The sequence below is a fragment of the Macrotis lagotis genome, chromosome 2, assembly GCF_037893015.1.
Source record: "Macrotis lagotis isolate mMagLag1 chromosome 2, bilby.v1.9.chrom.fasta, whole genome shotgun sequence".
Classification (NCBI taxonomy): domain Eukaryota; kingdom Metazoa; phylum Chordata; class Mammalia; order Peramelemorphia; family Peramelidae; genus Macrotis; species Macrotis lagotis.
In genome coordinates this window covers 317,755,197-317,780,706 of record NC_133659.1, presented here as the reverse complement: position 1 = coordinate 317,780,706, position 25,510 = coordinate 317,755,197, and the positions used below count along the sequence as shown (strand labels likewise).

General features: G+C 36.7%; 1 protein-coding gene across 1 annotated transcript in view; it reads left to right on the top strand.

Moving 5' to 3' along the window:
* ANKS1B (ankyrin repeat and sterile alpha motif domain containing 1B) overlaps positions 1-25,510 on the top strand; it is a 1,440,110-nt gene that overhangs the window by 507,404 nt on the left and 907,196 nt on the right. The window contains exon 12 of the mRNA XM_074226655.1: positions 17,325-17,505. Within this exon, the coding sequence (XP_074082756.1) occupies positions 17,325-17,505 (181 nt within the window). The remainder of the gene's footprint in view (positions 1-17,324; positions 17,506-25,510) is intronic.

The following is a 25,510-nucleotide window of genomic DNA, read 5'->3' as shown; positions in this document are numbered from 1 at the left end:
GGGCAAACCCCACTGCCTTTCAAAAAACAAACAAAGAAACAAAAAAAGGTAATTTTTTACCCTTATTATTCTGAGAGGAGGAATTATATTTTGTCTTTGTTGATCAGTATTTAGCACAATGTTTATTGGTTGATTCAGTCAGAGGACCTGGATCTCAGTCTTTTCTCTGTCACTTCTTATTGCAGTGTAAGACAGTCTCTGAACTCTGGGGCTCAGTTGGCTTATCTGTACAATAAAGGGCTGGGTGGATGACAGCCCTAGCAACTTGGTCCTCTGAGAGACTCAGGAAACCTTTAAATGCTAGATGCATGTGAGTTGCTAATTTGTAAACCATGGAGAGTCCTTAAAGGTACTTTTAATGTCACCAATATTAATAATAACAGTAATAATAATAATAAAGCTAGCGTTCCTGTGAGTCTTGAAGGTCTCCAAAGTGTTTACACATGTTATCTCATTTGGTCCTCACAACAACTAGGGGAAGGGTACTGTCATCAACTGCATTTTACAAATGAGGAAACTGAGGCTCAGAGGTTTAGCGATTTGGAGTCATACAGATATGATGTATATTTTTGCTAAGATCTTCCTGATTCCATGTCAAAAAGATTCACTTTTTAGAAATGTTTCTTATTTTGAATTCATTCCAAAGCAGCAGCCCGTAATCATTTTTGTGCCACAGATCCCTTTGCAATCTTATGGTCTCCTTTGCAGGCTACTGTTTTTGAATTTTAAAAAAGACTAAAAACTCAACATAGCTCCCACCCCCCCCAAGCAACTACAAAGAAAACTAAATATTTTGACATATTTTTATTGCAATATTCAAATCTCAGGTTCATGAACATAATCCAAGCTCTAGAGTAAGAAGACGTAAGTCATGTTAAGAAAATTCTACCATAGAATTACCTATAATTGATAAACAAAATATTACGCTTTTATATATTTTTAATATTGTCTTTTATGTCACATATAAGAAGTGAGCCCCAAGCCTCTGAAGTCTCATTTGCATAACAGCTTGTATTCTCATAGTCTTAGAGTTTGGCTGAGGAATGAATAATCTTTGAACTCTCACACATTTACAGCAGTTTTCTAAATATTTTCAGGCTCTTGCTGTCTATAAAAACTTGCCTCTCATGTTGTTTTCACCCACAATGGGGAGGCTCAGTTCTGTCTACATCATCTTAGATACATTTCTGCCTCTATAAATGAGTGATGGTGGAATGTAAGGAAGCTTAGCACTCATTGGGGGGTTGGCATTTCAAAGAGCTTCTACTTAGTTACAGATTAAGTCTGGCTATCTACCCAGGACATAAACAAACCCGAGGTCTTCAGAAAATCATTCTTAATTCTTAAAATTGTTTGAAAAAAAAGGAACAAATGAAAAGGAAAGAAAAGAAGCATAAAGCCACTGTCTAACATGACTCTGTTGGACTCACAGAACTGTTTTGGAGAGCAAGAGACTGGTCTCTTACTGAAGGGACCCTCAGAAGTCATGAGGCGCAGATTGCGTGTTATCTCTCTCCTCACATTCTCTTCTATTTACTGTTATTTTACACAGATCATAAAACTCAAACTTGAAGGGACAGCAGAGGGCAATTAGTCAAGCCCCCTTAATTAATTTAATATGAAGAAGGAAAGAGGGAAGGAAGGGGGAAGAAAGGAAGGAAAAAACATTGAGTGCCTTCTTTCTTTGTGCCATACCCTGTGCTATAGAATATTATTTCATTTAAATCTCAAAACAATCTTAGAAGTTAGTGCTTTTATTATCCTCATTTCAGAGTTGTACAGCTATTAAATGTCTGAGACAATTGAACTCAAGTCTTTGGGAGTCCAGACCCAGGACTCTATTCATTGTGCCACTTAGCTGATGAGGAAATTGAGATCCAGAGAGATAAAATGACTTATTCGAGGTGATATAAGTCGTCATTTTAAGGGATGGGATTTGAACCCCCATCCTTTGATTTTTCAAAGACCATATGATTTCTGTAATATAGTGAGGTATTCGTTGACCTTCTTAGTCTTATAAGAATATGAGGTTGTGGAATGGTCATAAACAGTAAGAATTTGTCTCTGAAGTCTAGAGTGCCATTATTTCCCTTCCTCTCCCTTGTTTCCTGCAGAGGTAATATGGCAGGGAGAATAGAGCTTTGACCCTGGAATCCAAAATAACTACATTTAAATGTGTCTCAGGTATTTCTGGGCAACACATTAACCTCTCTGCCCCTATATATGCTCTTCTGTAAAATGGGAATAATTAAAGCCCATTCCTCATTCAACATTCATTCATTCAGTAAAAAACTGGTAAGCACGTAGCTCATACTTCTCACTGGAGACAAAAAACATGAAAGTCCTGCTCTTGAAACATTTCCATTTCATTGTGAAACATGCCTACATTTAAGAATATTCATGATACCTCTTTGCTAATTTTGGGGTGGGGGTAGTGGAGGCTGGGGTGAGGAAAAGGGATGAGCATAATTCAACTGAGAAGGAACATAGGAGTCAATGAAAATTAAGTAGTGCATTTCAAGCATGGGGGAAAATCTGGCGAAAAGCATATAGGAAACGGCTTGTATTTAAAGGACAACAGCAAAAATGCCTCTATGCTTGCATAACAGAGAGCATGAAGTAAAGCTGAGGACCAAAGACGTTGTGTCCTGTCCATAGTCAGATAATTAGTAAATACTCAGAGGCTTGATTTAACCGAGGCAGCTTTATGGCAAACTGTGTATTCAAAATTATGAAAGATTGTAGCTTAGTAGAATATTATTAGTAACACTAGAGAGTACTATTTATTTTTAATGACACTTTAGAAAGCCTAATCAGAACATGTTAGAATTCAAAAGGCAGCTGACAAGTTACATGATCAACCCTCTCATTTCACAGGTGAAGAAATTGAATCCTTTTCCATTGGGTTGAAATGACTTTCCTGAAGTCACAGAGATCTAGGACTTTGGAGTTCCCTTTCTACTCTGGCCCATTTCCCCCTCCTTTCTGTCTTATCTAAGCTAATAGGTGAAGTCATCTTATTCTCATTTTATATTCAACTTCTGGGGTCTTTTCATTATGCTGAAGTGAAAGATGGTCATTGAAAGAAATCTATAGAGATGGAGATGGGACTTATTTGAGGTGCTTTTATCCCATATATATATATAGTGGCCCTGCACTTCCATTCCCAGTCTCATTTTTTGGAGAAGGCACCATACTGGATGTGAACTCACTTGACAAGACCTGATTTCATTCTGATAGACTATCCTATCATGACATCTGGAAAATCTGTCATCTCCCCAGCTTTCTACTCATGGGATCTTGCCAGTCTTATGACATTCAGTTATGTTGCTGAAGACTTATTTTAAAACTCGAATGTGTCTGGATAATGTAATGTTGCCAATGAAGAGGCAGAGGGGTACCTTGGGAAGAACTGGATTTGAAGTCCATAAGTCAGGTTCAAATCTTACTTCTGATGCTTTGTATGAGTGGTATGAGTGTGAGCATGGGTGAGTTACTTCGGTCAATTTGCTTCACCTCTAGGCTTCAGTTTATTTATTCAGTAAAATGTTGAAGATGGAATAAGTGGCCCCCAAAGTCCTTTCTATCTCTATACTTGTAATACTATGATAAGTCAACCCTTATGTTTTGGCATGTATTCTTGGGGAGCAGGGTCAGTGTTATATGGCCTGGATAGGGGGAGGGGAGTAACTTCATATGAAATCCCAAAACCGTGGAATAAAAATTTACAGCATTATTGAGTTTTATGAGAAAAGCTCTATCATTATACTGTCATCAGTGAATGTCCTAAGTTATATTTCATAAAATTTTGGGAGATTGAAGAATCTCCTTTGTGATTTAATGGAGCGAAATCAAAGAACACATTATGAAAGCCCATCTCAATATTTGTCTATGCATACATAGTTCTATATACTTGTTCTCTAGAAATACACATTATCATTTATTTGCATATGGTATTTTTGCAAATGTGATAGAAAGTTATCTACATTGTGGAGCTTAGGGGCAAGGTGCCCCTACGATTTGGAAAATCCACATAAAATTTTTTGATTCTCCCTTCATAGCAGATAAGTCTAAGTTTTTTTTTCTTTTTACAGTATTAAAAATAAAATATATTGATATTATACAATGCTAAAAATATATTTTATGCATTTGTGGGTTTCTAAACTTTTTCTCTATTGTCTTCAGGCCTTCATACATCATCTGCAGCTTCTGCAAAACTCTTTCGAAATTCCCCTTTAATCTCTTTTGCTGACCATCAATATATTGAAAATATTATAGGAAAATCTGTGATGTGGAAGGAATAATTGTACCATATATGTGACATCTATGTATATATGATATGATGTAAATATGTGGTATATCTATACATATAGAGGTTTGTTTAAAGTTATAATAAACACATAGTTTTAATGATGAATACAAGCTTTAAAAAAATAATGCCCTCCTACTAACATGTATATACATCTATGACCATATGTAGAGTATGTAATGCTAATTGCTAAGAATATTAACATTTTTGAAATGAAATTTTAGAGGATCTAAGTTCATATTCCAAATATAGAATATCCCCAAAGTTTTAGTGTAGATTTAGGTTTAGTATCTTAATAAATTAAAAGCTTTTGATAATTTAAAAACTTTACTAAGACTGTATCACTATGTATGTTGTGATGAGTTAAGTCTTATTTCTTCATTATTTGATTTTCATGTTCATTAAGTCTATTTTGGATTTAATTTGTTTCAGGATTATAAACATTTGTTAAACTCTTGGAGGATGCTAGACACTCTGCTAGGGTTCAGACATACATAGAGAAAAAGGACAACCCCTATCCATATTCCACTGCTGAGAAAAGTCAAAGACTTTTGAAGCAAAATGATTAAATTGAATTTCATCAATTAGTTTTTAAAGTCATCTACCAAATGCCTAATATATGCAAGACATTGTACTAGGTACATTGCAAGATGGATTGTAGGATGGAGATGGGGAGATACAAAGATGAAAATAAAATAGTTCCCTCCTCACAGAATTTACATTTGATTTTGAGGACGAGAAAGGAATATCATAGTACCATAGGAGTAACATTGTTTCTGTAGTTAAAGAGCCTGGGTAATCTTGCCTCTGACACTATGCGCCCTTGGGCAAATCACTTTAATCTTGGCATCTGTTTCCTCACTGTCAAATGAGAGGGTTGGACTAGATAACCTTTGAGGTTGCACCTTGTTCTAGATCAATGAGTTTCTTTAAAAAAAGAAGATGATCTGGTAGCAGTAGCATCTGCCATCTGGTCTGTCTACTTCTATGGCATCAGAGAAAATAAGGAAGAAGTCCCTCAGGATAGTAGGTAAGCTCCCTATAGCCAACTTAGGGGAATACCCAGTAAAAGTTGTGTGGCACAGTGAATAGAACACTGACTCTGGAGTCAGAAGTACTTTAGTTCAATTCCAGCCTCAGACACTTAATAATTAGCTAGCTGTGTGGCCTTGGGCAAGTCACTTAACCTCATTCCCTAGCAAAAAAAAAAAACCCAAAACCAAAAAAAAATGTTGCGTGGGAGAAGATTGTAATCTGCATCATCATCAATAATGCCAACATTGAGAAGATTACAGTTTCCTTGATGTATTGGAATATATATTAGCAGACGTAAAACTGTAATAACCCAAAGCTCTAACCAAAGAGTAATTGTTAAATTAATGGTGAAAACTTCTGTCCAATTTGTGCCACCAATTAGTGATCTTAGAAGATATGAAGAAATTCCCCAATTGGGGAGTTCAAGATTTCTTCCTCTAAAGTTGATGGGATTAAGTCATTTGGTGTTAAGGTACAGTCTAGGGAAAGAAGAAAGAAAAAATGCCCACCCAAGACAATACATTACTTAGAACCAATAGGATCAAGTTCCTAGATGAAGAGTCAGATAGGTCATCTAGTCTAAAAATTTCATTTCACAGAGAGTAACAATGAGACCTGAAGAGGATACGTGCTTTTTCCCAAAATCTCACAGCTAGTAAGAGTTGAGATATAGAATGTATACCATGGAAACAATGTAAAGACTAACAGACTGCCTTCTGTGGGGGTGGGTGGGGAAGCAAGAACAGGGTGAAAACTGTCAAATTCAAAATAAATAAAATCTTTCTTTAACAAAAATAAAATTAAATAAAAATAAACGAGTTGAGATATAACCTGAGACCTTCTGATTCTAAAGTCAGTATGCTTTCCATTATACCAAAGTAGTAGAAACACAGAAATTGAAATCTGGGGCAGAGCTAAATTAGTTTCTGTCTTGGGGACAGGTGACATTAAATATTTCTGTCCTTCAGGGTTGTTGCTTTTATGATTTGTAGATATAGAACTGATCAATTAAATCCAAATATTTTCTGGAGGGGAGGGGGAGAAATTGCTAAATGGTAAAGGGGGAATCTAGGAAAAATACCAAGAAGGCAGGTGTTTGAGCTCTGAGTCTCCAATGGAATTAAAGATTTTAAGGTGTGTCTAATGCTTTGCAAAGGTAGATAAGCTGGAGATAAAATGACTTCGATGGAATGAAATGAAAAGGATGTGTATGTGTGTGGGGGGGCAGCATAAAGGCTGATTTGGCTGGAGCACAGAATGTTTTAAAAGAAGGAATGAGAGAATGAGAGAGAGAGAGAGAGAGAGAGAGAGAGAGAGAGAGAGAGAGAGAGAGAGAGAGAGAGGGAGAGAGAGAAATTGACTGGGACCTTTTGAAGGTTTTTCAATGCCAAGATTATGAGTTTCCATTTTTTCCCAGAGGAAGGTTGGTTCCAGTGAAACATTTTGAACAGGAGAGACTTGCCATACTCTGTTTCCTGATCTTTCTTCCACCTTCTGACAAGTTTTTTTTAATGTTTTAGAAGATGTCCATAAATGTACCTTCTTTTAGTAATATCGCTTATAAAGTGTCTTCTTGGACAGACTGGTTGGTTGGACGGCCTCCAAAAGATATCTCATACAGCTTTAACTGATCTAATTACTGCTTTAAATCCTCCGATTTCTGTGAGATCAGCAGATTCAGAGTCTTTAGGAAAATTTTTAAAATAGTCCTCCTAAGTTTATAAATTCGGTTTAACCTTTGATCTTTTAAAAATCATCTCACCACAACTGAGTCCCCCATTTCACATTTGAAAAGAGCATTAATGAAGGGCAGAGGTAGCCAAGTTGATACATGAATGATTTATGCAGAATTCATTTCATAATGTTCCTCTTGTGGAAGAATGACATGAAATCTTGAGAGGTAACTACATTGGTAAGAGAAGGCTAACTAGGAAATCAGGGCAACTCAAGTTTGAATTGCAACTGAGGAAAACTGCTGCTTGTAAAATTGTGGAGGAATTTCTTATTGTACCTTACCTTAGTCTATCAACAGGCATTTGTTTAATACCCACTGACAGTCAGGTATCCAAAGAGAGAGAACAGATAGTAAAAAAAAAACAAAACAACTGAAGAGATAGGTCTCAGGAGCTCCCAGAAAATAATTACAAAATATAAATTGCAAAAAATAATTAATTAAAATAAAGTGTAGAATATAATGACTTTAAAACAAAATAAGTCCCCAAGGGCAAGGATTGTTTGGGCTTTGAAGTTTTGAACCCCAGACTGGACCATTCTAAGCCTTATTTAATAAATACTTTTTGGGTTGGCTGAGTGGCATAGAGCACTAATCCTGGAGTCAGGAGGACCCGAGTTCAAATGTGACCTCAGATACTTCATACATGTGTAGTTATGTGACTTTGGGCAAGTCACTTAACCCCAATGCCTTGCAAAAATTCAAAAAACCAAACAATAAATATTTTTTGAAGTATAGTGCCTAGGTGAACAGAGATACCTCAGTTTCCACATGGTCCTTATCAGCTATCTGAAGTTAGGTTCATCTCCAGTCTTAATTCTGTTAAGTCTTCAGTTTCTGCAGCTGTTAAGACCTCTAGCACCTGACAGGATTGTTGGGAAGAAGAAGCATTATAATATTTGTAAAGTGCTTTGCAAAACTTGAAGAGCTCCATAAATGTCAGCTATTATTAACAAAATCGACTCGTTTCCTTCCTGTGAATAAATTTGGAAGTGATGCCATTTTCACAGGGTTTGTAAAATGGCAAAATAAAATCAGCTGAAAATAGACTCTTTAAACATTAATTTATTTATTAGATCTTTCTGCATGTCCTTAGGGGACAGGAATGTTTTAAGATGTCTTGGCACTGAACGGTTTTATTGTACAAGTATTTATTGAGCATGCACTCTATTGTAGGCTCATAGAGCTAGAGAAGGGATCTCAATCCATCTATTTTAGTCCTATCATTTTTCAGATGAAGAAACTGAGGTAGATGAAGTGACTTTCCCCAGATCATATAGAGGCATTTGGGATAGGATGTTACCCTAGAGAATCAAAACTGTCCATCAATGCCCTCTCCATTGAACCAGATTGCTACATATACTCTTTGTTATGTTGGATACCATGAAGGTACTCCGGAATGGGAAAAGATGACCTTGCCTATAAGTGGTTTATAAACTTGTTGGGGAGACAAGGCACATAGACAGAGACACTCGTAGGATTCAATGAATAGATCTTGGAGACTTGATTCCATAATTCAGGAAGAATAGATCGATCAGTCCTTCCACTCCTTCTGTTAGCAATAGTCAGTAGTCAATAAACATTTATTAAATGCCTACTGTAACTAGACATTGTGTTAAACTCTGCCCTCTTGCCTGTACCCAAGTAAAAGACAAATTTTTTTTAGATTTTTCAAGGTATTGGAGTTAAGTGGCTTGCCCAAGGCCACACGGCTAGGTAATTATTAAGTGTCCGAGGCCGAATTTGAACTCAGGTCCTCCTGACTCCAAGGCCAGTGCTCTATCCACTGCGCCACCTAGCCGCCCTCCAAGTAAAAATCTTAGCACCGTCATCAAAACAAAGGACAGAAACTGCTTCCACTCGCTTCCCCCCTCCTTCAGATTTCCTTCACACCAGGAAGTTGTATAAAGTAGTGTCTGAGAGAGTGTTAGAAAAAGAACCACAGGGTTCTGAATTCAATTCCTGGCTCTACCATTATTTGCTACCTTATATGATGTGGAACAAGTCCCTCTCACTGAATCTCAGTTTCCTCATCTATAAAATGAAAGTGTTAGGCTAAATGAATTCAATGGTTCTGCCCTATTCTAAAGTCATGATTCTGTGAGGGAGAGGTGGCCTATTTCTGATTCTGATTCTTCTTTAAAACTAACCTCAAATTTAGTTGTAAACCGACCTAGATGTGAATTCACAATAATACCAAGCTGGAAAGAATTTTAGAGGTAATCTAGACTAATCCTCTCATTTTATTTATGTGGAAACTGGGGATCAGCTGGGATAAATGAATTAATTAAGATAAAAGGAGGGCCAAAATTGCAATCCTGGTCTTAATCAAGTTTTTAAAAAAAATTTTAATTCCCCTATTATAGGCTCCATATTATCTCAGAAATGTTCTGAATAGACACACTAAATAGATACAAGATCATAAAAAGATATTTGAGTATGTATCCCCAAATAGGTGGTTTAGTTCCTAAAATCAGTTCAGAGTTCAGAGTTCAGTGAAGAAAGACATCATATGCGCTGATGTCATCAAAGGGTTCTTGAAAGATGTGAGCTGGTTGTTGAAGGATATTTGGACAAATTGAGGACAGAGGAGAGCACTTAATGTTATGAGAAGTGCATGAGCAATTTTTCATTACTTGTTAGGGATATAATAAGACCAGAGTGGTTGGAATGGAGGATTTGAAGTGGAGTGGGGGAGGGGAAAGACTCATAGAATTTCTAAGTTGAATGAGATTTCAGTTGTCATCTAGTCCATCTCATTCCTAAAAATCTTCCTAAAAAACATGCCCAGTAAAAAATTGGTCTATTCATTCTTTTACTTAAGACCTTCAGTGATGGAAACAGTTCCATTGCTTCTTGTATACAATATATTTCAACTTTTTAACCCTGCATACCCCCACCCCATTCATAAGATGTTCTCTCCCATTTCTTTTGACTCCTGGAATCACAGGTCTTTTTCAAGATTCAGCTCAGAGCCTATCTTTTGCAAGAGAATTTTCCAGTTCCCCTTCCATAACTCCCTTGTACTACCTTGCACTTTAGGAAAATCACTACAGTGACTAAATGGAAGATAGCCTGAAATAGTAAGAAATCAACGGATCCTGTGTGAATTGATGAGGGTGTGCTCTAGAATGGTGTTAATATTAGGAGAGAGAAAGGATCTAAGACAATTTGGGCTGGAGGGAAGTGATGCTAGCTGCAAAATAAGAGAACTTCCATTAGATTCCCTGTCATTGGTACCAGAAAAATGGAGGTAGAAGAGGCACATTTGAACTTGATGACATTCTCCCTGTGATTGCAGGTCTACAACCAGAAGCTGGATGACCACATGACAGGGATGTTATTGCAGGGTTTCTTTTCAGGTACTGCTTGGAATAGATGGTTACTTAGGTCCCCTGAACCTCTAAATTCTATTACTACAAAACAGCATCAAATGCATCTAGAGTCATCTAAGAGAGCAAAGACTGAGATACAAGACCAATGACTTCTTTCTAAAAGGCATGGAAGAAGGTCACTGCTGAAACCATTTTAAAAAATAGCTTCAGTAGAGTACTAGAGAAAACAAAGTAAAATTGCTGAAAGCTCAGGAAGGATTAAATGGTGAAGAAACAGATGTAATGTATACCAAGGCCATATTTTGCAAGATTACAGTGAAATGGAAAAATAGTGTATGGTAACTGGGGAAAGCAGTGGACTAAATTTAGGAGTTTTATTGATTTACACATACCCCCCCCACCAATAGGCAAAATTGCATGTGTTAGAAGGCAGAGAGAAGGAGCTAGTAGAAAGCAAATGACTGAAGATGCTTGAAGCAGAGAGAGGGATAGGAGCCAATAAGAACTGGGGAGAGTTGGGATGTAGGGCACAAGTGGAGAGGTTAACTTTGAAGAAGAAGAACTATGGTGAGCATATGGGGTTCCTTAGATTAGCTTTGAAAAGTAGCCAAACACATTTGGAATTTCAGTGAATTTCTATAAACACATAAATTCCTTTCTGCCAGCAAAATTATTTCTAAACCCTTGTGAAATTACATTTGGATATGAGAAAATAGAAATATTTTAAAGTTCCTATGAAAATTGACCAAATTTCTAAGTAATATCCCTATTTGTTTCTTCTGGTGTTCCTTTTTGTTTTTAACTTTTGGCATCATTGTTGTTTCTTCCCCCCCCCTTTTTTTTTTTTTTGCAGGGCAAAGGGGTTAAATGACTTGCCTAAGGTCACACAGCTAGGCCATAATTAAGTGTCCATTATCTCAAGTCCTCCTGACTCCAGGGACAGTGCTCGATCCACTTTCACCAAGTTGCCCTTATTTCTTCTATTTTACAAATGTGCTTTTCTTCATGTGCAGAAATGAGGAAAGTTCTCCTCTTAGTATTTTTCTAATGACCACCAAACATTGTATGTCAACACCCTGACATCATATAACCATAAAATATCATAATTAGAAGGGTCCACAGGTAATTTAATTTAACTCATAACTAAACAGGAATCCCTTCTATGTGTTACCCAAGAAATCATCGCTCAGTATTTGCTTGCAAACCTCCAGTGACAAGAAACTCACTACTATTCAGAGCTGCCCATTCCACTTTGGGAAAGTTCTAATTGACAAGAATGTTTTGTATGTATGTATGTATACAAGAGATTGTATGTATATATTTGTATGGATCATATATATGTATAAAGTTAAGTATGATTTTATAATTAGCATAATTTTATTATTATTTCTAATAAGTATAATTTTATTGATATGATCTGTTTTCACATCATAAACCTATTGGTTCATAGATTTAGAGCTAGAAGGCATTTCAGAAGCCATCTATTCCAATCCGTTCATTTTACATATAAGGAAATAGTTAACACCTAATATTAATTATATTAGGTAATACTTTTTTTTCCATAGTATTAGCTTTAGGGACTGTTGTTAAACCTATTGAGTAATGCTGGCTTTTCAGTATAGCCACTAGATCTGATTTTTGGTTTGGTACACGTTTCCTATTTCTTTATTTTTTCTATTGATATTTTGAACATAGGTGAGAACCTCACATTTATTTGCAGCAAATTTCACCATCTTAGATTCAGCCATTACTCAAGCCTGCCAAGTTCTTTTTGGACTACAACAAGATAAGCCAGGAAGTTTTATATTGCATTGGAAAGACCAAGTCCTGGGATGTGGGTTCAAATCTTCCTTTGGAATTTTATTACTTATGTGCCCTTAGGCAAATCACTAAACTTTTTTGGACTTCAATTTCCTCTCGTAAAATTAAGGCTTGCAGAAGATATTCTCTGAGGTTTTCTCCATTTCTTAATATTTATCATATACTCTTCTTACTTTGTCATCCAGTTTGTTAGTTCTCATACTCAGTTTTGAGTCAATCTCAATTTGATGTTTGTCAGTTATGTCTTCTTCTAAATCATCTAATCATCTAAATCATCTTCTAAATCATCTATAAAAGTATTGAAGTGAGTCAACAACATGGAATAGTAGATATAACACCAGTCAGGAGAACCTGAATTCAAATCTGACCTCAGGCACTTGATACTTTCTAATTGGGTGACTTTGGGCAAGTCACTTAATTCCATAGCCCCCAAAAAAACCCCCAAAATATGTTGAATGAAACAGTACAAGAGGCAGAGATACATAATCCCCCATGGTAGATTTCCCTCTAGATTGGCATCAATTCTTTAATCACTGTTACTGGATCCAACCAGTATTGTCTTACCGATAGTGAATCCACTGAATTATGCTATCATCTAGCCAGTATCCCTCCCATCCTGGCCATTTTGTGTATGGGAGAGGGGCGCCTGTTAATGGAAACCCACTTAACAATTCAGAGAGGACTAGTCCTGGAGTTACATCTGGGTTTGCATCCCAAAAGCCTAATTATATGTCCATAGGCAAGTTAATGGAGTTCTCTGGGGCAGTTTCTTCATTTAGAAGTAGAAATTATAGAATCACAAATTTAGAGATGGAAGAGATCTTAAGAAACTTGAATTGAACCCCTTCTTTTGGCAAATCAGGAAACTAAGGCTAAGAGAATTTTGACTTGTCCAAGGTCACACAACTACTTAAGCCTCTGAGTTGGACTTTGACCTCAGTTCTTCCTCCCTATTTTGGCGTCTAGCATTTCTTTGACTCTGTCATGTAGCTTCATATGAAACTTACCTGACGGGATCGGTGAGGAGCTCCAAAGAGTTAAGAGATGTAAGATTTACAAGCCGCTCGATGCTGTCTATGGCAGTCACTGTTGTCGTTGTTATTGTTATTCTTCATAGCTGACACAAAGTAAACAGAGATTTAGATCTAATCATTATTTGGGGGGAAATTGGTAGTTCTAGCACATGCAGTTTGAACCTTTTCTAAGACATGGAGAGTTTTAGATTTGGAAACATGAAATGGGAGTTCAAATCCCAGCTCCTGCTTCCTAGGTGAAACTTTCTTCTTTGGCTCATAAGGAAAATATTACTAAAAAAAAATAATACTGCCAACATCTCAGTGTTATTTGGGAATAAATTATATAACATATGTGTAAGACTTTTTAAGTCTTAAGGAGCTATAGGAATGTCAGTATTTTGTTATCAAGTAGAATATTCACAAGAGAGTTATGAATATTTTGGAGAAAGGATTCTCTCATATTATTAGAAAGTCTCATTTATATGTGAGGACTTTTAAGGCATTTCCTTATGGTATTTGGTATGAGATTAGAGATGTATTATTACCTCCATTTTACAGTGACTTGCCCATGGTCATAATCTATTGACAGTTATTATGTACCTTTTATTTCCCAGGAACTATGCTAATCATTGGGAATACAAAAAAGAAAACTGAGATATGGTCTGTTCTCAAGAAACGTATGTTCTCTTAAGGAAAACAAAGTGTGTTCACAGAGAAATAAATGCAAGATTTTTTTATGGGGGAAGGAAGTCTGGTTGCCCCTGTGATAATCATTCCTGGGAGAGCAGAGAGTAATTTAGATCTACCAGTAAAGAAGAGAAGAAACTGCTTTATAGCATGGCCTTGGAGAGTATCTTTTAGTCTTGATGGGCTAATTTAATTAATCACACATACCTAGGTAGTGAGCAACAGAACTATGTATTTTGAACCAGATCCTCATTCTATATCATTCCTCTCTTGGCAGTCAAGTCCCATAGACTTGCTTTTGTGAGGCATTTATTGCTAGATATATCATGGAGCTATGCCATGACCTAGATGAAATTCATGAAGGGGGAAATAATAGGATTCAAAATATGACTTAGTTCTGACCCACAAAAGTGAATGGAAAATTGATAGTAATGGGTTGACTTAGGTTGTACCATAGAAGCCTGGGTCATGTCTTCATATTGCTGTTAATACTAATTAATGGCATTGTACAGATTAATTAGTGAATGGAAAAGACTAGTTCTGATTAAGCCACTTAGCTTGTCAGAGACAATTTTAAAAATGATTTTTTTCTTTATCTGAGTTTCCTCTAAAGGATTTTTCTTAGATAAAAATCATTTATTAAATACTGAATATTTCAAGCTCTAGAGATAAAAATAAAATCAAAGAAAATAGTCCCTGCCCTCAAGTAGCTTATATTCTAAGGCAACATTGAGAGGAAAAGTAGTTTACCTACACAATGGCATAGTTTAGAAATGGTCAGAAAGTTATTTGATATACCATTTGCTGGCACCAAAAGGCAATATCTCTACTACTAAAGAGTTTTGGGTCCCAAGGAACAAATCTAAGTTCCTCTGAGAGAGGACCACATGTATACTTCTCTACCAGTTAGAGCCTCCTAATCATTTCCCATACAATACCTTCTGAAGCATTTAAAAAAAAACAGCTTCCTCTTTCAGAAGGGAATTATAATGGTGAAAGGATACTTTATATGATGTGAATAGTCTTGTGTTCTTCATGAATTACTGGTATAAAAATACCTTCACTTCTCTGGTCATCATTTATTTTTAAAGAGATTTTAAAAAGATATAGTGAACAGAGGGCTAGCCTTGGAATCAAGACCTTAAATTCCACCTCAGATTCTTAGGAACAGGATGTCTTTAGTTAAGTCAATTAATCCTTTTCAGACTCAGTTTCCTTTATAAAATAGGGGTAAAAATCACTCCTGCAACACAGTGTTATGGTGAAGCTCATTATAATATATGTAAAGTGCTTTGTAAATCTTGAAGTTTTATGGAAATATGAGTTGTTAGCAAACTATTGTTATTATTTATTATTTACAAATTCATTGCTGATCTGCAGTAGGGAGAGTTTGCCAAGCAGGAGTTCCCTTCACTAAGGTAACCATAACTTTATACAATGAAAAAATAATGAACTACATATTAAAGTCAGATACAATTTGGGGGAAAAATTAAGTGGTGATTTAAATATATTTATATTAGAATTTGAAACTGTGGCATCTTGAGCAGAAGGGTAGCTAAGAAATCATTTAATCTGTTCTTATTCTGCAGAGAAGGAAATTGAGACCCAGCAATGTGAAACAACATGACTAAGATTACATAGTTAGAAGGAGAGCCAGATTCCTTACCACCCAATCCAGGGCTTTTTTATACCAAATTACAATGAATATCTTCTTTCAGTGAATGCCCTTTGAAAGCAGCACAACAGATCTATGATTTAAATGGCATATATATAGAGAAGAATCACAATAAAATACCATAAACTTTCACAGATGCACTGTATGTTGGAGGGGAAAAAATATTACTGATGTTTCAATCCTTTTAATTCTTCTTCATGTGGTTGAAATGAAATGTTTAGTTCTCCTATGTTGTGGTATTATGGTAGGTGGAGTTAAAAATTAAGTAAACACTTAAGATTCATGAGGAAGGTATGAAGTGAGAGATAAGTTGATGTACTGGATTTTGGTCCAGTCATAAAATATTAATATTTTAATAATGGAAACATCAGGACAAAAAAAGTTTGGCTAATCTTCAAAGAATGTATGGAGTTTGGAAGGCTCATTAGCATTCTTGAAGTCCAGAGTTCGAATGTAAATTAGAGGTCACTAAGTCTAGTCTCCAGCTAATGCATGAATCTCTTCCACAATTAGTGCTCATTCAGTCACAGCTTGAAAAGTATTAGGAGAAATGTCTATCCATGGAAGATGGTGAGAGCTCTGCAATTCAGAACAATTTAATTAAGACTATAAGGGAACAATCCATTATTGGCAAGGGGAATAATTTAGATCTCTGAAGTTCTTTATGTCTCTCAGTCATATCCATCCATTGACTTTGCATGGCTTTTGGAGATTAATGAAAATCTTTAAGAAATAAATAAATATTCCCTGGCAAATTCTATTTGGATCCTTTGTGTTGTATTGAATATCCATTACCTGATTTTTGCTGGCAGATTTCCAAAAGACTGAACTGAGCAGACAGACAATAACAATTTTTTATGCCCCAGCCTTGAGGGATGTGGGGATAGTAAGATCAAAAATGTCAAGTTAGGAGATACCTCAGAGGTCTTTTGGCTCATTGACTTCATTTTATATAAGAGGAAAGTGAGGCCCAGGAAAGTGATGTCATTCACCCAAGATCCAAGACATAATAAACATCAGAGATAGAATTTGAACCCATACTCTTTGATATCAGAGTCAATATCTTTTCCCCTGCATCAGAGCTGCCTCCTCATAGCTCATTCATCATGAAGGATTGCTGTCAGAACTGGCATCATGGGAAGTGGTTTTCAGTGTCACAGTCAATTCATGACATAGGAAAGGAAATCTCTAGTGTTTTTGAAAGGAACATTTAGGAGATTTCTGCTTCTATAAGGAGAGTTGGATTTTGCATGCAGCTCTCATTCTATTTGATGCCTTTGTCAATTGTACTGACTCTCTTAAAAATATACTTGCTAATGTTACCTAGGATAGCAGTAGTTTGACCCAGTTTAATATGTATTTTTTACCAAGGCCGCCTTAGAGAGGTAGCATTCTAGAATGTCTAGAAGACCAGCCTTACAGTCAAGAAGTCCTGAGTTCAACCCTGGTTTTTGTCATGCACTGGTGAAATAATTCTAGACACATGACTTAACCTCTTATTGTTCCAAGTAGCTCCTTCAGAGTGTGAATTATCAGCTAGGTGAATTGTTAATTGACATTAGTAGAATAAATTTATTAACCATGGGATTGACAGCGCTGAAGCAATCACAGGTCCAGACTGGAAAACAAAATGGAGAGGAAAACTAAAGTGATGGGGATTGGGCAGAAATGAAAAGAACTTCCTAAACAGTCTATGTACATTTGTTTATTTTAGCCCAAGCAACGGACGTCAATTGTGTCTTCCCTGGATTTCCACCGCTTGAATCATAGCCATAATGACCTGGAAGTCAACTCATTTCCAGTGTGTAAAAGTTTTCCTGACAGCCCCTCAGTCACTCCACCCAACTGCTCCATGGGGTCCTTGGAAGGCAGCAGTGAAGGTGCTGACCAGACAGGTAATGATTTCACTTATCTTCTCTCTTTAGGTTTCAGAGGATAAAACTGTTGATGGAGAGGAAATCAGAGCAGATTTGTAATATTTATGTTGTGGTTTAATTCACTGAAGATTGTAGGACCATCAAGTCATTGATTGATGGAGTAGCTTTTGAGGAGTTGAGAGGGATGGCTATGACCAAGTCATGAAAAAGTAAATGCTAGTCAACTATTTTGACACCTGAGGCCAATGGCACTAAAAATGCCATGATGCCACACTTTCATGGTCTAGTTGAACTGGGGAAATCAGATGGAATACTATATACCATTGGTTAAAGATGCTCAATAGCTTCCAACTACAATCATTAATTCTTATGAACTATGTGTTTATCTCTGTTGTATATAGTTGCTCAAAGAACCCACTAAATTCTGTCATAAAACTCAAGTCACCCCATACCAGCTATAGGTCTAAGTTAATGATATCTTGAGCTCAAGTCATCAAAAGGTGGATTTGGAGTTTCCTTCCAATGTAGATAGGTAAAAAATTTCCTTTAGGCTGTTGCAGATGCTAAAATTGGATGATATGTCCAGAGTTCTTTCCCAGACAGGAGGTTCTTAAAAAAATTTTCTAGGTGGTTTTGATATTAGACAGGATAACCATAAGCATTCTTGTGTTGGGAAATGAGGGAGTCGGTCTTGGATGTTGTGTCTTTTTGAACCTGGATTTTAAAAACCACATTTAAATAACTCTGTGAAATTTGAAATATACTTTATATATTCTTTTCTTTTTGATCCTCAAAGAGTGCAATGAAATAGGTACTGAAATTATTTTTAGCTCCCATTTTATGTTGGGTTCACTGAAACTGTGTATCAGCTATGAAAGATGTTAAGTCATGGATCCATAAAATCATAGACTTAGGGTTAGAAAGAAACTCAAAGACCATCGGGTCCAACTGCCTCATTTTATAGATGAAAAAATTGAGACCTCTAACTCACCCAGGGACCCAAAGCTAATACATATAAATAAGGAAAAATTTTCACTCAGATGCTCCTCCCACTATACTACATTACTTTTCAAATAGGCAAAAAGAACTTATCTTGACTATCATTTCTTTTTCAGTTTAGGACAAATCATTATCTGTCATTCTTCTCTTTCATGATCAATTTATAGTAATCTTATTTAATAGAAGTCTAATTCAGTATAGTTTTAGCAATGCTAATAATTGTACCATGGTCACAAAGATGGTTTGCTCTAATCAATATTATTCACTAAACACAATAAAGGACTATATTTGTTGATGTAGAATATGCAAGGCTCTGAGAGGAATGTATTTGAAGTAGGTGAAGAGAGTCCCTGTTGAACCGGGTCGACTACTATGCCAGAGTCTATAGCATCAGAATACTATAGAATACTGCAGGTCTCTACCTTTTCCTTTGGCTGCCATTGTTAGGAGGGTCTAAATGTGTCCATTACTGCTAAGGAGTTGGAGCTCAGCCCCCTTCTCTCCCTTTCTTCAGTGACCAATAGGTAATGGTGTTTCTGATCTGGTCCAGAGTATGCTACAAGTGTATTAAATTATAAATTTAGAGATTCCTCCATGGTCTGTTAAACACTTTGAATGCATCATCTTGTGGAATCTCCAGAATACTCCTCTGAAGTAAACCATGAAATCCTTCTCATCTTCATTTTTACAAGCAAGGAAACTGAGACTGGGAAGGTGGAGTGTAGAAACTTGCCAAAAGTTAGTCAACTATGGGCAATTAGAACTGGAAGGGACATTTGAAGTTGTCTGGTTCAATTGCTCCACTTTTTCGATGAAGAAACTGAGGACCCAAGATGGACAGTGATTTTTCTCAAGGTCTTACAAATGTTATCCGGCCGAGGTCAGATTTCTGGCTTAGGTGGTGTGTGCCTTGAAAACCAGGAGATCTTAGTTCAAATCCTTACTTGTCTTATGGACTCCTTAATAATTCCTTCACTTCCCTTTACTTTGGTTTCCATATCTGTAAAACAGGGATAATAATAACACTTTTCTTATAAAGTTGGTGTGAGATTACAATAATATCACATATATGGAAGTCATTGTAAATATTAAAGCACCGCCCAGTTGTCTACTAGTATTGCTATTGTTAGTTGACATTGGGCATAATTAATTTCTTTTAGGTTTAAGATCAATTAGCCATAGGAGCATGAGATTTAGGCTTGAAGTTGTTCTAATTCAGCCCCTTCCTTGCTCAGATGAAAAAAAAAACAGTCGAGGCATCCCAGTAACTGACCTTTCCTTATACAAATTGAGTTTATTTTGTTACAAGGGATATTTTTAGTCATAGTGTATTTGATTACTTGGGAGGAAAATATACATCTTTACTAAAATGGCCCTTTATAGCATCTAACCCTTAGAAATATAGTACATATTTCAGTACAGCTGGGACAAAACTCTAACGAATTTCTTACGAAACTTGACTATTTTCAAGCTTATTTGATTCATCTTATCAATGAGAAACCTGGAATTAGGAAGATCTGAGTTTAAATGTCACCTCATACACTAGTTGTTTGATCCATTGAAAGTTGCTTAAATTCCCTCAGCCTCAGTTTCTTTATCTGCAAAGTGGGGATGATAATAGTAACAATCCTGTGGGACTGGAGTAAGGATCCAGTGAGATGACAGTGTTTTGCAAAACTTAAAACTAGAGAATTATGGTTTCCACCTCTTCCTTTTCCTTCTTTTCATTAATATTATTATTTTTCCCCTATAAACACTTTGTTGTTATACCTACTTGAATCAAAACTTACTCATTATTTCAAGGAAGCACTAAATAAAAAGAGCTAATGAAACTCAATTCATTTACTCACTTGGCCATACCAAGGATCACATAATAATTGAGCATCTCTTCTCTCTCTCTCTCTCTCTCTCTCTCTCTCTCTCTCTCTCTCTCTCTCTCTCTCTCTCTCTCTCTCCCTCTCTCTCTCTCCCTCCCTCCCTCCCTCTCCCTCCCTTCCCTCCTTTCTTCCCTCCCTCCCTCTCTTGCACCCTCTCCCTCCCTTCCTCTATTCCACCTCTCCTCCCCTGTTATTCCCCTCATCTTTTTCCTCTTCTTTCCTCCCTTCCTCTCTTACCCTATTCTTCTCCCTCCTCCCCTCTTTCTTTCTTCCTTCCCTGATTTTCCTTTCTCTCCCTCTTCCCTCCTCACTTTCTGTTCTATAAGCATTTGCTCCTTATTCTGTTTTATCTCTAAAATGAGGGAAATGGTGATGAGATAGTTGGGAAACAGAGGAGTATAAAAAATTGACTTTGAATTCAGAAGACTTGGATTCAAATTCTCCATTGTGTCCCACACCTGCTTTTACTCCTTGTATGTCCTGGAACAAATAGCATTATTTCTCTGTACTTCACTTTCTTCATCTGTAAAAAATAAAGTGATTGGTTTAGATGACAGCTAAAAATCTCTTCTGGTTCTCTATGATATTCCAAGATTGCTGAATAAGCTCTTGTAATCATTTTTTAAATCACTGGAAAACTTTCTGGAAAAAATTCATAGAGGATGAGTCCTACCTTTGACTAATATTTGATGAGTTCTCCATTAGTGGACATTTCAATCTTTACTCTTTAGCTATCCACTCAAATCAAAATGGCATCCAATTGAAGTCACATTTATTTTTTTAAGGTTTTTTTGCAAGGCAATGGGGTTAAGTGGCTTGCCTAAGAGGCCACACAGCTAGGTAATTATCAAGTATCTGAGACCGGATTTGAACCCAGGGCCTGTGCTTTATCCACTGCGCCACCTAGCCACCCCTTACAGTCACATTTATTAAGGGCTGACTTTGTACTAAGTATTCTACCAAGCATTAGTATTCTATTAATCCCCTACTAAGGGGATTTCATATTTCTTTCTTGAGATAAATTAATGCCAACCTTAAATTAAAGCTGTAGTTCTGAATTCTTCTAAAAACTTCTATTCATTTAAAAAAGTAAAAAAAAAAGCCATCTGAGTTAAGAAACATTTTTGATCTTTCTTGGAAATGACAACACATCCCTCCACCCCACCTCCACCCCAAAAATGACTAACAAAGAGCAAGTAAAGAGGTTGACATGATCCTCAAGGGTGTTTGGGGTAGTCTTTTCAGCAATTGTCACATGATATTAGTAGCTATCTATTTCTGTTCCTGAAGTAGCCTGACCCTGCTAGTTGGCATAATATGAGACTGAAACTGCACAGAAGACAATTTATCCCCCAAACTCAATATGCCATCTTTAATGTCCATACATTTACAGAAGTCTATTTGACTAGAATGGACTTGGTGACTCTGCTCTGCATATCAGAATTTCTTTCTTGGAATGATCTTCTTTGAGAAGTCTTTTCTTACCTCCTCTCCCAATGTACTTACCCCACCTCCATTATTTTTGTCTTCTCATATATTCTTAGGATTTTTTTTGGCTCCCTCCTTCCTTTGCCCTCATCATTAGGTCATCTAGATGTTACCCTAAGTCATATAGATAGTTGGGAATGTATTTCAAGATGTTGTTGGAGATATTTAAGACTCATAAACTGGCAGGCTTTTGATTCAGTTTTTCCAAATGTTTTCTCAGAATTCTTTGTGGAATAGTGAGTTCTTGGCCCTCATAGCTGGGATCTTTGGTTTTTATAAAAACTAAGATTCCTGTTTGTTTTGGTTTTTTGTTGTGGTTTCTGCATATCGACCTCTTCCATTAACTGACATAGTTCATATGACTGTTAATAATTTCTTTTTAGAACTGCTCTTATTTTCCTTCAGTAGATCACCTCTCTATTGGGAATATCTTTTGATCTTAGATTGCCTACATTTCCTAGCAATAAAATTTTTTTCAGAACCTTTTGATGCCAGCTTTTCCTTTCCCCAGTCAATACTACTACTACTACTACTACTACTACTACTACTACTACTACTACTACTACTACTACTACTACTTCTACTACTGCTACTGCTACTTCTTCTACTACTACTACTATTGCAACTAGTAAAATTGCACTTAATGTTCTGGAGTGGGAGGGGGGAGGAGAAAAAGAAGGAAGAAGGAAGGAGAAGGAGGAGGAGGAGGAGAAGAAGAAGAAAAGAAGAAGAAGAAGAAGAAGAAGAAGAAGAAAAGGAAGAGGAGGGGGAGGATGGAGGGGAGGAAGAAGAGGAAGTGGAACAGAAGGAGAAAGAGGAACAGAAGAGGAAGAGAAAAAGGAGAACATTTCTATAAGAAGATCCATGATGCTGTACTGACATGATCTTTTCAGTCATTTTGTCACTGATGTTCTTAATACTTAATAGTTAACTGGGGTGAAAGGGGGATTGACTGGGGTGAAAGGGTGCAGAGAGACTTTGTGGCTAGGACATCCTTAGAATTTCAGTCTGCATTATTAATTTTTTTCTCCAACACATTCTCAAGAGGAGACCATAAACAAAGAAATAAAGACCATCAACAAGAAATAAAGCCCCAATGTACAATGTTTATTGATTTTTGAGGTACAGGTGTTCCCTCAGGAATTTTAATAATTGACTCTCAAGAATCCCTTAAACATGACTCCCGTATGGCTCTGAATAGAGGTGGTCATATTCAAAGGTAGTCCCATATGGTACATAAGTTTAGGGAATCATATTCAACATCTGGAAAGTTCAATTAAGACCTCCCCCTATAGACTTAAGGAAACAGGTATGGGAAACATGATGGAATTTCTCTGACTTCCTTAGGGCTTCATCAAATACTGATCATTAATAATTTTTTAGAATAAGAAGATCCTTGATCTAGGAATCTCACAAGTAATCTAGTCCAACCCCCACATTTTCAGGTGAGAAATCTGAAGTACAAAAATAATCACAATTGGAAAATTGATCTGTCAAAGAGCATTTCTTAGACCAGGGGCTTTTAACCACTGGATTTCTGTGAGGACTTTGTCAGACTTGAGGAAGATCATTTTGGCAACTGAGTAGAAAATGGGATGGATTGGAGTGGAGAAAGACTTGTGGTGGGGAAATCTCCAAAGATTACTAAACTTGTCCAGTATAAGGTGATAGGTGCTGATAGTCCTTTGTACTGGCAAAGAAGAGTACCAAAATGATATCACAAAGTCAAAGTTAATGAACAGTGTGTCCAACAATGACTGGTAAGACCAATAGAGCTCATCATTCTCTATCACAGGTCGGGCACAAATAATTCATATGAACATTTGGGATAGAAGACCCTGCTGTAGGGTAATGTGGTAGTTGTGTGAAGGGAGAAAAAAAATTGTTGAACTGTCTTTTTATATTTTATGAAGTCATCATGGTGTGATGAAAAGTCAGAAGACTTGATTTAGAATATTTGCTCTTCTACTTTCTTAAATATGTGATTCTTACTGAGACTCTAAACTTCAGAGACCGAAAGTCTAGGACCAGAAATCTGGATAACATGGAGGGTTAGGTCTTGGAATACTGGTCTAGGAATCACTGGGAGTCAGGGAATTACCTAGTATATATTGTGAGGAGAAAATGAACACTGTATTTATAACATCTTAGCTGTTTATTTGGAAAAAGATCTTAGAGGCTGTTTTGTCCAAACCTGTCATTTTACAGATGAGGGGCCTAAGTTTGAGAAGTTAAGAGACTTGAGTAAGAGTTGAAGTAAAGGAAATATTAGAGAAATATGTTTTATAGTTATTAATCAGTACCCTCTGTACTGACCATGCTCTCCCTTCCCTCTATCCAATTTCCCAAGTTATGAGGGGTCAGTGAACTTTTATTAAAGTTCTTGCTCCTCCCAGGCAAAAGACAAGTCTTTATCAACAAAGCAATGGATCCATGCCTTAGTCTGAAAGTATTGTCTTCAACCCATCATCACTCCACTTCCTCTCTACTCTTTGAACTACTGTTCCTCATTTACCTATCTCCCCTCTGCCAACCCAGTACCTATGCCCTCCTTAAAAGCTCTGAGGGACCTATATCCCTCTTATTCTCCTGTACCTTTGCCCTTCTCTGTTATTTATTCCCTTCTTGCTTATCTTCCTGGGGAATCCAGCCTACTGTGGGGGGAGTGTGATTCCCCAAACTCTCGTCATCTTCTTACTTCTATTAAAACTCACTATCTTGCTGCTTCTCCAGAGAACCTAACTTGTGAACTTTTTGTAGTAAATTGTCAAATGTTTGTGCAACCCTTGAATTAAAGTCTGTCTTTCTTACAGTCCTGAGTCAAAATGGTGGGGTTTTTTTTACCCCAAACAAACCTAATTTTAAGACACCATTCCTGAACCCCACTTCCTCTGTCTTCAGAGTCACACAGCTGTTAAGTGCCATATTTGAACTTAGAGCTTCCCAAATCCATATCCAAGTGGTCTATCCACTGTTCAGCTTCTAATAGGCTATGATATCTGGGAAGTCATTGAAGATAGGAGGAAGAAGGGTGAGTCTGCAAAGTCAAAGAATCTATCTGGGAATGGACAGAGATTATAGGCTCAGGAAAATGACAGAGACCACATTCACCAAAGGTGGGATCAAGGCTAAATGGATTCTTTGTTCTCTTACTGAAGTGTATTCTTCCCAGAGCCCAGGGATAGTCGGGGACTTAATGGTGTATGTTTTGTAGACAGAGTCCTGCAGATATCCAGGGAGCCTAATTAAAGTAGGGGTAAGGCTGAGACTTCCAGGGGAATCTTATGCTATAAATCTATTCTCTTTCACTTAATCTTTTATTAGACTAATTTTCTCTTGGCTTTACCTACTGTGAATGTGTGAAAAATAAAACAACACTGTTAGCTGAATTTTTCAGTGAAATTCAAGTTCAATACATGTACTATCTCTTCTTTAATTATCTTGTCTTCTTCAGTTTGCTTGATAGCTTCTTTCTCCTCCCTGGGCCCCAATTTTCTCCACCAGAATGTTTATATCTCCTGAAAAATCTTACTGCTTATCGGTTATATTTGTGTGATATATGTGTAAGCATTAGAACTTTAAAATAAAAAAAGAATCTTTAGGAGAAAAGCTGACAGCAACTTAAAAAAAATGAAAAAAATCTTAAGTATTCCGAGTTG